Raw genomic sequence first — 15,312 nt, forward strand, 5'->3', positions numbered from 1 at the left:
GTAAAAAAATTCCCGATTATGTATAATGCTGCATTTTTTATACAGGAATATTTATATTATCAGGATCAAAATCTTTGCTTCACCACCAATAAACATATTTAAACAGAGTTTATTATTAAATAATTTATTGACTTGCTTACCAATAAAATGAATTCGTTGCAATCTATAATGATTAATTATGATTTGATGATCAAATTTAGACTACAAGTGGATATTGATCGAGCCATTTGTTATCTTGGCAGATCTCTATTTTAATTTCGTACGACAAACTGGCATGCTCAATGAGGAAGTTTATTTCGATCACCCCAAAGCTAAACAAAGTTGGTATTAATTTTTAATTGATCAATTATGTTTTGCGGCAGCAGCAACAAGTGCAACCACCAAAGCAGCAATAATAACAGCGGCAATAGTAGGAAACCGCAACTGCAACAAGCGGCTACTAGCCAAAGTGGTGCAGCTCAAGGAAAACATAGCGCCGAACGATGCCTGTTGCTGATCATAATCGCAACGATTTAAGTGATTGCCATTCCAGCGTTTGGATTGGGGATTGGGGATTGCGGATTGCGGAATGGGGATTGGGGATTGGGGTGGAGTGCCAGCAGTACACTGCGGAATAGACTGCATTTGATATCTAGGATATAGTTCCTTAAACTAAAAGGATCATCATCCTAAAGGAACTTCTAAATTAAAGTCTGGACTTTTCTATATCCTGAAATTAAATTATATTTAAATTATAAATATTATGGTCTATCAAATGCTACTCCTGTGCTATTACCTATAAATAATATATTTGAAATACACATAATTAACTTAAAAAGTGCCATTTGTTTATGTATATATATTAATATTTTAATATGTTCACTTTTGTTTAGTATACCCTTTGTTATTGGGGTCACATCAGAGTAAATCATTTTAAAATAGATATTTGTCTTTAAATAGGTTATCCTTATTTCACTGGAAAGTTAAAAACATAATTTATTTTCATATGACTGGTTATTGGTTTCGAGAAAATACTCTTTAAAAAACTATGGAAGGTCAAAAATCATTTTTCATTATCTGCTAACCAGAAAGAAGGTCTGCTCCTTGTGTCTATTAATGACTTTTAATACTTTTTCTAATTTCCACAAAGTGTATTCGGTTTTAACGCGATTTTTTCGTGAGTGTGGGGACGTGAGGTGGGTGGAGCCGGCGTCTTCGTCTGGCTAGACTCGAAAGCCAACGGTTAATGCCACAACAAGCACCACCGAGATCAGGAGAATAAGACAAAAAGGGGCCCAAGATCGTGCCTGCACCTGTTGCACGGCTGCCTTTTGGGTTTTGGGTCGCTGCTGATCGCTGGTGTGAAAAGGCATTTGTTGTTTGGCCGCTGCTAACGCCGATGATAATGATGATACCGACTGATCACGATCGCGAGATCGCCAACCGCTGAACGCTGAACGCAAATAGGCGGAGTTTTAATTTAATTAAAAGTTATTAGCAGCATTCAGCCAGTGGGGTTTTCGTCCCTCCACACAAACGATCATTAATGATCACTTTGGACGGTACGTTTAGTATCTGGCAATTGGCCATAGAAATGGCTGGCCATTTTTAGCTCATCCAATTTTTTTTTTCGGTGGTGATTGGGGGCTCCAATGATCGGCGGACCTTATTGATCACCGACTGATCGCCGGCTGATGAGCTGAGCGACATGTGTTAGATCGTTGGACAACTCATTTGGCCGGCATTGAAATGCCAGACACGTACGGGCCACGAACATGGCGATCAACACCGAGCGAAACGGGGATGGTGATCATCGGCGATCGTGATCGTGATCCGATCGATCAGCATCTCTCGCAGATCGCCTGATTAATTTGTGGCGCTGGCTGCCTGTTGTCGACCGTGCTAGAAAATTGTTTCAATTAATTTAGTGATTAATCCCAGTACGTGATCGGTGTAACAAAGTCGGCAGTGGCGTTGCAACTGGGTCGTAAAACCCAGATTAAGTGCACCCAAGTGGCCGGGCGTATTACACATTCAAGTCGGCCGGCAGGAATGATAAACGAAATTGCTCCGGACTGCATCATCTGCCTATGAAGATGACCCAATTTCCCTGGCCATAAAATCAAACTTAATTTGGTGTTAATGCGGTTCGGTCACAAAAGGCGCTAACTTTGATTGCCCCCGGAATGGCCATAATCGGGCATTGAGGAAATTATAAACGCATAAACCTGCGAACCAAAAAAAAAATAAAACAACAAACAAGAGTCGCATGCCAGGATCTCAGGTGCAGACGCTGTCTCTCATGCATATGCATTTGATTTATTAACCTTTCATAGCCATTCGTGTCGACAACAACGGCCGGCTATGCAAAATTAATGCGCATTGAAACGCCAAACATGCAAAGCCTTAGACCCGATCCACCGGCACCACCACCATCACCACCACCACCACATACCACCAGATCCCCGTCCAGATTCAGATACCGATTCAGATTCAGATCCCAGGTCCGCAGTCACCAGTCAGCAGCCTGCGATCCTTTCATGTGCCTCAACATGTGTTTGATGCCAAAAACAGCGACGTTAGCCGAAATCTGGGGCTGCCGGAGCAGTGGTTCTTAAAAACCACCGCGGAAACCACCAAAACCACTGAAACCACCAACTACCAACCAACCACACACCACGCAAGACCGCTCGGTGGTTGGTACAGTTATGTCAGCGACGTTTTTGGAAGGCCTGCCCAAATGCCAGACAAACTGGCACTGGCACGCAGCTCCAAAAGATATCCCCCTTGTGCTCCCCCTTTGGATTGCTTTTTTGACAGCGGCGGGTAGTTGCGGGGGCTACGAGGGTCAGGGGGCCACAGGGGGGGTGGTTGGGGAGTCAGGGGGGCAGGAGGCCAAGATCAAATACGGTAGCCTTTTGCGGAATGGATCGCAAATCGGCGGTTCGACCGACAACAATAAATTTGCGTGCCAACACTTTTGAGTACACTTTTGGATGCAAAGGAGTATAAAAGCTATTAGATGAAGTGGATCTAAAATTTAATGATTTTTATTTGATTTATTTTTGTCCAATGTCAGCATGATAACTATTATTTTGAGAACCTTTTCTAAAAGTGTGGTAAGTGTTGCTTGAAGGAGTAACTTAATTTCAAAGTTTAATATATTTTATTTTGGTCAATTGAGTTTAGATTTCAAATAGTATTGATCAATTACAAAAATTATCAATAATTTGATTATCTACCGGTTGGTTAAATCATTTTTATCTTTGAGAATATTAATTGGGCCCTAAACATTTTTAACGATATATTTTATTTTACATAAAACGGTATATGTTTTTACTTAAAATCCGAATTAGGTCAGCAAAAAAATGTATATATCCATTTTGAAGTTTATAAAAATATCGACATCCAAATTTCAACTTTAGCTAAAGACATAAAGGGCATATAAAAATATAATTTTATTTTACTAAGAAATGAAAATGAAAGTAAATATGTATAATTGTGATATCTAATATATTTTTTTTTATAATGCCCCCTCAGAGTATAAGCACTTCGTTTACTGATTTTGGGCCCATTACCTTAACTGACTTATGCGAACGCATTTGCATTGTGTGTAACCTGCCCGACATACGTGTATGCCTGTGTAGTGCCATGTAAGCGACGCCGGCGTGTGTGGGAAATATTTGTTGAGCCATCGGGCCATCGAGGCATTCAGCCATCGGTCCATGGCCGGTAGCAGGCACCCAGATCGCAGTCCCAGGGTTCCTTCGGCTGCCCCCTTTCGCCATCCCAGGTGCAGTTATGATTTATGCGATACTCCTTCTCCGCCTCCTGCTCAACGGTTTGAGGTGAGGCCCCGGTGTTTCCAACGGCGTAAATTATATCGGGCTTAGCATAAATCGTCAATTACAGCACATGATTATTATTAGGGATTATGGGGACCGGGCTAAAAAAAAAAAAAAGAACTGGGAATATATAAAAAGGCCACGCCCGCGCGCCAAGCCCAATCCGGCCGAAAGGTCTGTTTAAACGCACTTTTAAGCGCCAGTTTTAGCCGCCTCAACCCATTTTGCCCCCCTCCCCAGAGAGAGCCAGGTTTAAATTATGGCCTAGACCACGTCGGAGGCTAAGGCCCTTGGTAAGAAACGGGCAGATAAACCAGCTCTTGAACAGTAGCCGGAGCTCAGCGAAGATCGTGTTGCCTGGGATATCTAATATAATTAATACACCTTTCATTAGATTCGCCGACTCGAATCGAGATTTCTGGCGGTTTGGTTTTCCTTTCCATTGGGTTTCGTTTCGGGGCGATTCAAGCGTTTCTAGGGTTTCGGGCGTCGTGTTAAAAGCAAGATATCAACGGTCGAACATCGCCGGCTGCTTAAGCTGATTTACCATAGATACAAAGATACAAAGATACATCTAGCCAGCACAATATAAATCAATCAAGAGCATACAAGTTCATTGACAGCTCGCACAGCTTGCCGAGCCCCGAGCTCTGCTCTGCGATGGCAACAATTTCCAGCCCCACATGATCCATGATCCTCGGTTCGGCTCTGGTATTCGTACTCGTATCTCTCTGGCAGGCGGCCAAGTGGACCGGGCCAGGCTAAAAAGCCAGAAAAAGCCAGCAACCCGCCTGTCAAATTGCCGGACCACATTGTAAGTTATGATTAGCTCACGCGCTTAAAGATTTAAGACCGGAAACGATGTGCGGAGTGGTGCGGTGGTGCGGTGTGCGGAGTGGTGCGGTGGTGCAGGCAAAGGCAAGGTGGAGCCAATAATTCAAATTCGAATCTCCAATAGTTTTTGAGTGATTGGAAATTTGATTTGGGTTTTGTTTTCCGTCTGTCTCGAGGGTTATTGCATTTTCATTTATTTATTTATTTTGTTATTTGTCTGCTCTTGTGGCAATGCAAACACACCCGCATAATTTCGCCTGGCAGCAGCCCACTCGGATTGGGAAGATGCCAAATTGCCACGCATAGTTTGTGCATAAATTATCGACATCATCTATGGAATTGGTCTGGTTTGGAAGCGGGTTTTGGATCTGTGGCAGAGGTGAACTTCTGTTAAATGTGCTAGATTTTACCTCAGTTAGTACATATTTGTATGGTTGAACAATAGTTACTATAGGTTAATTAATAAATTTAATGTTACATATATACTTATTTTACAGTACTTTAAAATGCTCTTTGTATATATGTAAAAATATTATTAGATAACCAGACCATCTATAATCAATTCAATTAAATTTCATTGGTTAATTTTATATTTTTATGCAAATTGTCTTTGTTTTATTTGATTTATAGTACAATATATTACCATATTTCAGTATTTATATTGTTTATTTATTCTGTGATATACTTTTTTATAAGCCCCTAAATTTTATTGGCTTAAAAAGTATCAAATTTAATCAGACTTGACCATTTTAATATATTGATCTTCCTTATTTCCAATGACAGCATCAAAGACCTATCTTTTTATCTATTGCACTTCAATAACTCCAGCAATTATGTACGTATTTTTTGTTCCGTTTTTTTTTTGGTTGTTTAATTTGCTGGTCGAAAAAGTTTCTCATTGGCATATTTCGCATATAATTGGCTATAAAAATTCATGTTAATGTGCAATTAATCATATTAGCAATTAACTTTATGCTGTTTGGCTGCTCTGCACGAGATCTCTGCGAGATGGTTGCAGATCGTGTCGCCCAACTCGGACCGCGCCAGATCGTGTCTCCAAAAGCCGGTCCCCATTCCCGATTTCCCATTCCCAGAGCCAATGGCTAAAGGCTCCAAAAGCCAGGCCCAGACTTTGAGCCAATTTTCTAATATTTATTTCTATGTTCGAAACGCTAACAACTTGCGTTTCGTTCTGGCCAAATTGAAAAGCCATACGGAAGCCGAGAATCGGCAGCCCGAGGAGGTGGGAGCCAGGAGGATTGCCCAGGAGTGCATAAAATTTAAGTATTATGAGCATACACTGGTTGCTGGCCGTCTTTAACCCCAGTTTTCCCCGGTCCCTGGCTTTACGAGGTTGTTAACTGCTGAAACTATGCAAGCCACTCATGGGGATCCTCCCATTCCGCCGGGCAGCAGCATCAATTAATCAGTCAGGCATAACGCCATTTGGCACAGAGCGGGCCCTCGGCCACAATTGATGGTCAATAGTCAATAATCGTTAATTGTTTTCGATTCTCGGCCAAAATCCCCTCGCGAGTCCATTGTTTGGCTAACCCTTTTTTGGGTCTCCATGGAGACAAACGCTAAACGATGCCATTGTCTTTCGCTCACAGCGTGTGTGCTTTGATGGCTTTTTCTCCTAGAGTATCATTCATTAGGATGGCTTTCTTCCATCTCCAGTTGGCTACTGGTTCTGGTGCCGCCTCTGGCCATTTGGCATTAACTATACATAAGTAGCCCATAATTAATAACTGCTAACTTACTTAGCGTCGTATTGTGCCAACTAATGAATCCCATTCCTGATTTTCCACCTCGAACGAAGCGTGAAGAAATGCCTTGGGTTTCCATAAATCCACAATATGAATTATCTCTTTAAATTGATTTCCATTTGATAAAACTTGATATCTTGTAACGAATTCGTAGTTTGATTGAACCGAAAGCGAAATTAAATTATTATTATATGATACTTTGGTTTTTGGAATAGATTGTTGGTTAATTCATTAAATGGAACATATAAAATAAGTTGTTTGATAAGAGATAGTAAGACAGTTGATTCTTCTTATTCCATTGACAAAACTAAAATCAATTGAAATTCTTAATTTTTAAAGATTTGAAAGATATTTATCATGTAGAGTAAGTATATTGTATATATTATTGAAATCATGATAAACTTCTTAAATTTGGGAAATTAACTCGAAGTCACAAAAAATAATTATGGCTAACAAAACAAAAAAATTTTATTTCATTATGTTTAATGTTGTTAATGTTGTTTTTGTTATTTACTCTTCTTAAGATTCTTATGCATATCAAATTGCTATCAGCTTTTTTGTTGTAAGGCAAACATTTGTGCAATTAATCACGATCCATTTATACAATATTGTAATTTTCTATTGATGGAATATTGATCGTGGTTTAATTAGAAGTAGGCGAGTTCCTAAGTGTTTTGTGCCCTCATAATAATATTCATGAATTTTCTCTGTGCGCTCAAAACTATGCAACATATTGTGCAGTCGGCCATCGTTGAGACATTCCATTCGACTCAATTGAACGAATTTAGAACGAGCGCGGTCTGCGCACTCAATTACATTTCACTTTCCAAGGGAAGGCCGCCACTCAGATGCACACATGTGCCCCGCAGCCCCTCGGCCCCTTGGCCCCTTAGCCCCTATCCATACACCATATTCCAACCATACCATCCATATCCCCGTTTTTTCGACCCTTCCTCTCTTTCGGTGGATTATACAATGTGTGGCTGGCGTTCCGTTCAATTTTGTGTGTTTTCTGTATTTGTTTATGCGGCTGCCGCGAAAATACATTGCAGAGATGTGTTCTCCAGCATGTTGATGGGGGAATGTGAATTCGTTTCATTTGTTCCCTCATTTAATTGAAGAGATTTATTTCGCAGCGCTCGCTTGGTTCTGTTCGGTTTGACTTTAGTTGCGATCGGACTGCGTGCCGTTACAGTTAGAAAATCGGAGGAAAATCGATCGATCGGGCGTATTCGCTTAACAATTTCACTTAATAATAATTAGAAATACTGTGAAAACACATTCGGAACGAAGGAAAGAGTGAGACAGAGTCAAGTGTGCAGCAATTTCTGGTTCTGTTTTAGTGCCTAAGTGCCATATAAATACGTACTAAAATATTTCAAGAATTTTAAGTGGAAACATTCACGAATTCTATGAACTTTCTCAATTGTGTTTTGGTGAAACATTTACATTTCAACCGAAGGCGAGTGAAAATTTAACGCAGAGACACTTTGGACATTGGGGCTATTTGGCAAGAAGCTTTTTGTTTTGGAGCAACGCACATTGTGAGGTAAGTCTTTAAAAATATATGCTTGTTACTATATGCGCTTTGGTTTATTTGCTTTTTGCGTAATTGCGCAAATTATTTGTTTGGTCTACTTTTTGATTGACCGCACACAGCAATTTGACTTTTCACCCAAAGGCCAAAAAGTGTAAAATGCGCTGTGGTTCCATGTTGGTGAACCAAAGCAATTTGTGTCGTTTATCTCGCTGTGTGTCTGTAGTCAATCGTTCAATTATCCATTCTCTGGCTACCCCATAACATACTGAATATGGCCAGTTCTGGATCTGAAAGCCCCACAGAATACGTTTTTTATTTTTCTGTTATGGTTCATGCTCAAATTGAAAGCACTTTTCCACAGGGTTCCCATTCTAATTTATATTTATTTATTTGCTTTTACAGCCCAACCGACGCGGCACTCGGCAGAGCTGAGAAAATATTTCAAATTCATAATTTAGTTTTCAGTTTTTTCCAGCTTGACTTAGGGAATGGGATTTTGTTTATTAACCAACTTGTATTGCGAGCATCTAGACGGAACATGCAATATTTTCTAGGCGCGTAAACAAACATTTCAACTTGTCTGCTCTTTCTCCGACTTGCTCTATATCTGTGTGTATATGGCTATAGATATCTGTATATTTATCGGGCATTTTTTTTGTCGGTCGGGAAGCTTTACGACGCCATCTTTTCTCTGCGTCGGCTTCTGTTTTGTTGCCTTTGGCAATCACTCAATTTGCTCCCTGATGAACGCTGTTCTTACTTTTGCACCTCTCTGCTCTGCGATCGTACTTATAGTTGATAATTAAGGTTAGGTTTGTTTAGCTAATTGTACGTCCGATTCCTGGTATTGTTCCGATCCCTGGTGGGATCACCCAAGAGTACCGGAAAAGTCTTTTGATCTTTATTAAGAGAAAACTTAAGTAATTGTTTATATGTATGTACATATGTAAGGCTATATATTATTTTACAACTTATTATTGTTATTAAAAATTTGTGAGGATAACTTCCGTTTGCACAAGTTTGGAATTCAAATTGTTTACAACATTATTTTGTAAATATTATTTTTAAATGAATGATTTCTCTCTTAATTCATTATAAATATTGTTAGCAATAACTGTAAAAAGTAAACACAGCTATGTAAACAATCTCTGAAATGAACACTTAAATTATTATAATGACTAATTCTAAAAGATAAAATATCTAACAATGTTTGTCATATAATAAAAATGATAAGCAATAAGTATTCAAAGATATGCTAACAATCTCTGAAATGAACACTTAAATTATTATGATGACTATTCTTAAAAGATAAAATCGCAAACAATATGTGTCATTTGTTGTATATTAAAAATGAAAAATCAATTACGTTTAAAAATAAATACTTGTTAATGAGCGAAATGCATTTTATAACACATTTACCATTATTTAAACGCTTTTGATAAATGAATTTTTTTAAAGTGATGTTAGTTATTCTGTGCTTTTCAATTTATATTTTTTAAATATAATTAAATTAAAAACAGAAAAAAATGTTTTGGAAGCTCTAGAAAAAACGTCTGTTTTTTGAAGTTTTCCAGCTTTGCTTTTCGATAAAGTCGGTCTTATATACTCGACCTTTCGCGTCATCTACTTCTTTTCATTTCCCTCACGAGATGCAACCTTCCCGCTGTCACGTACTGAGTGCCACTTGGCGGATGGATGGATGGATGGATGGATAGATGGGTGGCTGGAACCTGCCGACGAACCGTGCGAAATTACAGACTCGTGCCGGTCTCCACTTGGTATCGAATACACTGGGAGGTGGCGGGGTTACCAAGTGCGTCACTTGGGGTGAACTCGTGCGATTGAAATGGATGCCCAGTGACCGCAGGTTCAATGCGATAGGAGATGGATGTTGTGTGTATACTTTGCAAATACTTTTCGCACCGTGTTTGTTTATTTTCGGCGGTTTCGGGCCGCACAGGAAATATACTAAAATGCGCGCTCGTTTGGGATGGAGGTGAAGGTCAATCCACCTAAGGGGGATAGGAAATTTTGTTTTTTTTTTGACAATTTCCGATTTGGCGGCTGCCTTCCTGGAAGTCAAAATTTTGGATAACCCCATCTCGCGGCGTCGTTTTCTCGCGGGAGTCGGTTTTCGATTTCCCCTCGGGAACCGACGACAATGTCTGTGCAACACATGTGGCACGATCTTAGGTAGATGTATACGTATAATACATATATGGTCGATTCTGATGATGTGCCCACATGTTGCAGTCAACAATAGAGCACCAAATGCAAACCGAAACAATATTTGCCCTTGTGTCCGACTCTGGCTGTGGGCGTGGCCGGGGGGCGTGTGGAAGGCCGGAGAACAGAGACAAAACACACAGTCTCTCCGGCCGTTATTTTTGTTGCTTTTAATTTCTTTAATTTTTTGTGCGCCAGATGTGGGCTGAATGGGACTGGAAAGATCACCAGAGCAGCGAGAGAAACTGTGTCTGTTTTAATTAAAGATGAGAGAAATACTCGGGGAAAAAGGAGAGATCCGGAGATCCAGAGGGAAACGGGGCGAGCATATGTGAAAAATTAAGGCTGCCGTTGAAAGCGAAAAGATGCGGGACGCATAAGGCAACGACCAACAAACAGAACCACAACACGAACAACTAAGCGACCTTTTGAATTTTGTCGACTATAGGATACCTGAAACTTTGATACCTTTAATTTATAAAAAGAAAACCAATCATGATACTTTTTATATAATAATTTTTAAATAAAATAAACTTAGAATTAAATAAAGAAAAAATGATACCTTGTATTTATAAAAAGAAAACCCATTAATGAATATGGATAAATATTGAAAAAAAAGAGCATGAAAGAATGGTATGAAAACAAAAGCTGATATCCTAACCCTTTTTACTACCAATACTTTTTTAAGCCATACCCCTTCTTTTGCACATTGCACTTAAATCTAGAAAATAAATATACCCTTATAGCTTTCAAAAACAGGGTATGTAGGCATTGGAAAAATAACGGCAAAAGTGGAAGCGACTCGAGGGCCCACTAAATTGAGTCGTTCTTTCCCGACGCCGGCGCATTGAGTAGGACATTATGTGGGAGAGATAGTAAAAGTGAAAGAGAGAAGGGCGATCCGGGGAGAGAGGGAGAGAGCCTCGGAGAAATAAGGGAGAGAAAGAGAGATTGTACGAGATCATTGGGAATCGGAATTGGAATTGGCATTGGGCATATTTCAGTACATCGGACTACGCAGACCAATTTGGAACAGTTTTCGTTTAGCTCCGTGAAAATTGAAAAATCGCGAAAAGTCGGGAGATTTCTTCTCACCCTTCTATAGAAGCTGAGAAACGTGAGTGACACCGTCGGAGAGTTGTGCGAAAAATAGAATAGTACATTAAACAGAACCACATTTGAGGGCGCTTTATATATAGAATCTCATCGTAAAGTAAACTGACAACAAGTTGAAAAGAGTTTTTCCTCGCCAAAAAGGTAAACGCCAAGACAGGTCGTCATTTTATGGCAGTATTAAAAGAGCGCTAGCCGAAAAATCTTTATGTGCCCCACGGCTATAAAGCTATTTTCAAAATCAATAAAATATGCAACGCGTAAAAGATGAAAAACCTCAATTTTTGTTGTTATTCGCCCGCCGAACATTGTGAGCTCATTCCTGTGGACCATTTTTAATTTATGGCACGCGCTGGACAAAAATCAGAGCGGGAGAGGAAAAATGGTTGAACAAGTTACCGGAAATGTGCGCGACATTTTAATTAAGCTCGCCAAATGAAAATGGCCTTTAATCAAGTCAAGACCAAAAAGAATCTCTGCAAAAAGTCTCGAAAGTTAATACACAGAAATTGACTGTAAACAAATTGAAAAGAAAATTCATTGACTCAAAGAAACTGGCGGATGTATCTTGTAGACTTCCGATCCCTCATTTATTTTCGCACTTGTTCTTTGGGTGAACATTTTTTTTTGTAGCAGCAAATAATATACTTAACGGATGTGATCATAAATCTAATCGTATGCATTCTTCCAGGTGTTGCAGTCACATCAAACACGATCCGAGGAATCCTCCCCGCCCATCAGACGAATGATCTATGGAAACTGCGATCATCCACGCCCACGATCGGAGCTCCTTTGGTGACAAGATGGCTGCCATAAATCCATCAACTCACTGAGTAAATCACATACGACCGCCCCCAATTTTTGGGGAAAGTATTTCCGTTACACCAACAAGATAGGTGATCATCAAGAGGATCATCATCTCAGCATCATCTTCATCGGCATCCGATTGCAATCGTAAGCGGAGTGGAGGATCACTTCAAAGGCACACATGTTGCACACTAAAGAGGCCACTGTTGTTGTTTCCATTATAAATTAGAAACTAGAAGATCACCGATCTTCTTCCGGCGCGAGTGAAAAAGGGAGAGCAGTCCATATAGAGCGGAGCACTCTAAAGTGGATTTCCGGTGAATAAAAAACCACACAGCACATGCGACAAACTCCGACAAGGGAGTTGCTGTTGCAGTTGCAGTTGCAGTTGCCATTGTGGCACTTTTGAGGGTGCCTGCCCCTCAGGCAAGAGTTACAAAAATAAATATCCTAAAAATGGCTGCTGCCTGGAGTTGGCGAGCCAGTCACTCAACGATCACAATGAAGACCGGATCGCTGGCGATATTTGTGCTGCTGCTGCTGGTGTTTCAAGTTGAAGGACGCCGCCAAATGGCCAACAGTCAGGAGATGCTGAAGGATAACTTGGGAGGCAGACAAAACAAAACCTCTGCTACTTTTAGTAATACCAATCAAACAGCAACGGATTTGGACGATGGCGCTGCGGATGATGATGATAATAAACCTGATCTTCCCGAGACTGTCAGTGCAAAGCCCAGTTGGCGGCATCCCAAGAAGATGAGTTTTCTGCAGACGCGACCCTCGGGCTCCCTGCTCACTTTGAATTGCCATGCCTTGGGAAATCCCGAACCAAATATCACTTGGTATCGCAATGGATCCGTTGAGTGGACCCGCGGCTATGGCACTCTTAAGAGGAATCGCTGGGCCCTAACCATGGAGGATCTGGTACCTGGTGACTGTGGCAACTATACGTGCAAGGTGTGCAATACCCTAGGTTGCATTCGGCATGACACCCAGGTGATCGTAAGTGATCGAGTTAATCATAAGCCCATCCTGATGACCGGACCCTTGAACCTAACACTCGTAATCAATGGCAGTGGAAGCATGTACTGCAAGTATCTCTCGGATTTGACCAGCAAGAAGGCCTGGATCTTTGTGCCCTGCCAGGGGATGAACAACTGCTCCAACAACCGCTCGATCATAGCCCAGGATCAGGATCAGCTGGACTTTGTGAATGTGACGATGGACAAGGAGGGCTGGTACACCTGCATCGAGAGCAATAGTTTGGGTCAATCAAATAGCACAGCCTATCTGCGAGTGGTGCGAAGTCTTCATCTTTTGGAGGCCGGTGTGGCCGGTGGAATGGAGCGGACCAACCTGATGTACTTTATTGTCTTTGGCGGATTACTTTTCATCTTCATGTGCACTACGTTTGTCTTTTATGCCGTGCGAAAAATGAAGCATGAAAAGCTGCTGAAACAGCGTATAGAAACCGTGCACCAGTGGACCAAAAAAGTTATAATCTTCAAGCCCGAAGGAGGCGGCGATTCCAGTGGTTCCATGGACACCATGATCATGCCGGTGGTGAGGATACAAAAGCAGCGCACCACCGTCCTTCAAAGTGGCAATGAGCCGGCTCCCTTTAATGAGTACGAATTCCCACTGGATTCGAATTGGGAGCTGCCAAGAAATCATCTTGTGTTGGGGGCTACTTTGGGAGAAGGTGCTTTTGGTCGAGTAGTAATGGCCGAGGTTAACAATGCCATTGTGGCTGTGAAAATGGTGAAGGAAGGCCACACGGATGACGACATAGCCAGTTTGGTGCGGGAAATGGAAGTTATGAAGATCATTGGACGTCACATCAATATTATTAACCTATTGGGCTGCTGCAGTCAAAGTGGACCACTCTATGTAATCGTTGAATTTGCACCACACGGCAATCTGAAGGACTTTCTCTACAAAAATCGACCCTTTGGCAGAGATCAGGATAGGGATAGTTCACAGCCGCCTCCATCGCCACCAGCTCATATGATAACGGAAAAGGATCTGATCAAGTTTGCCCACCAAATCGCTCGGGGAATGGACTATCTGGCCTCACGACGTTGCATCCATAGAGATTTGGCCGCCAGGAATGTGCTCGTCAGCGATGACTATGTGTTGAAGATAGCTGATTTCGGTTTGGCAAGGGATATCCAGAGCACGGACTACTACAGAAAAAACACGAATGGCAGGCTACCCATTAAATGGATGGCACCGGAATCGTTGCAGGAGAAATTCTACGACTCGAAGAGCGATGTCTGGTCGTATGGCATTCTGCTGTGGGAGATCATGACATATGGACAGCAACCATATCCCACGATCATGTCCGCGGAGGAGCTCTACAGTTATCTGATGTCCGGGCAGCGGATGGAGAAGCCGGCAAAGTGCTCCATGAACATCTACATACTCATGCGCCAATGTTGGCACTTTAACGCAGACGATCGGCCGCCTTTCACGGAGATCGTGGAGTATATGGACAAGCTGCTGCAGGCGAAAGAGGATTATCTGGATGTGGATATTGCCAATCTCGATACACCGCCCTCGACAAGCGATGAGGAGGAGGATGAAACGGATAACCTGCAAAAGTGGTGTAATTACTAAACTAACTAGGGTAATTTTCCAAATCTTTCGAATCGATCCTGCGAAAAAATCAAAGAATTTCAATATAGCCATTAATCCGCAGTTTAAACACATCTAAATTGTTATTCAGAAATTATTATTTTTTGATCCTAGAAAAATCTTTGAAAGATCTATGGTTTATATTAAAGAAAATTAAAGTCCTAGGAATGGCCAAATGTTACCAAAACTTTTTAAAAACTATCTACCCTCGAATTTATGTATATATATCTGATTTAAGTCTGTATATCTTTAAAGAAAAATTATCCCAAAATTGCACCAAAGGCGTGAAACCAAAAACTAGCTGCTACTTTAGAGTTTATTTAAAATATATTATAGTATAGTATATTAGAACCTAGTATGCCTAATCATAAGTTTGGACTAAGACTCGGTTGTATTTCTGTTGTATTTCTTATTGTACTGATCTTTGTAGTATTCGCAGTTTTATACTCGCTAAATTATACTCGTAGCCCATAAGCACAACAATGTTTTATGTTAGAGTTAGTTGCATGCCCGCAGTGCCTTATGAAACAATAAATGTTGTACCTACATATCCGAAAAAAAA

At 40.9% G+C, this 15,312-nt stretch overlaps 1 protein-coding gene across 3 annotated transcripts; it reads left to right on the forward strand.

Moving 5' to 3' along the window:
* The first annotated feature begins 7,581 nt into the window (after window positions 1–7,581).
* Window positions 7,582–15,312, forward strand: LOC108052688 (fibroblast growth factor receptor homolog 1). Of its 3 annotated transcripts, none has more exons than XM_017135142.2 (2): window positions 7,582–7,976; window positions 11,998–15,312. In XM_017135142.2, exon 2 carries the CDS (start codon window positions 12,570–12,572, stop codon window positions 14,730–14,732), a length of 2,163 nt encoding a protein of 720 aa, XP_016990631.2. In that variant the 5' UTR covers window positions 7,582–7,976; window positions 11,998–12,569; the 3' UTR covers window positions 14,733–15,312. The 3 variants fall into 3 exon arrangements, with proteins under 3 accessions (XP_016990631.2, XP_016990623.2, XP_016990639.2); XM_017135134.2 differs by lacking the exon at window positions 7,582–7,976 and adding an exon at window positions 11,187–11,450; XM_017135150.2 differs by lacking the exon at window positions 7,582–7,976 and adding an exon at window positions 11,195–11,310.

This window comes from Drosophila rhopaloa, unplaced genomic scaffold (genome assembly GCF_018152115.1).
Source record: "Drosophila rhopaloa isolate 14029-0021.01 unplaced genomic scaffold, ASM1815211v1 contig_178, whole genome shotgun sequence".
NCBI lineage: Eukaryota > Metazoa > Arthropoda > Insecta > Diptera > Drosophilidae > Drosophila > Drosophila rhopaloa.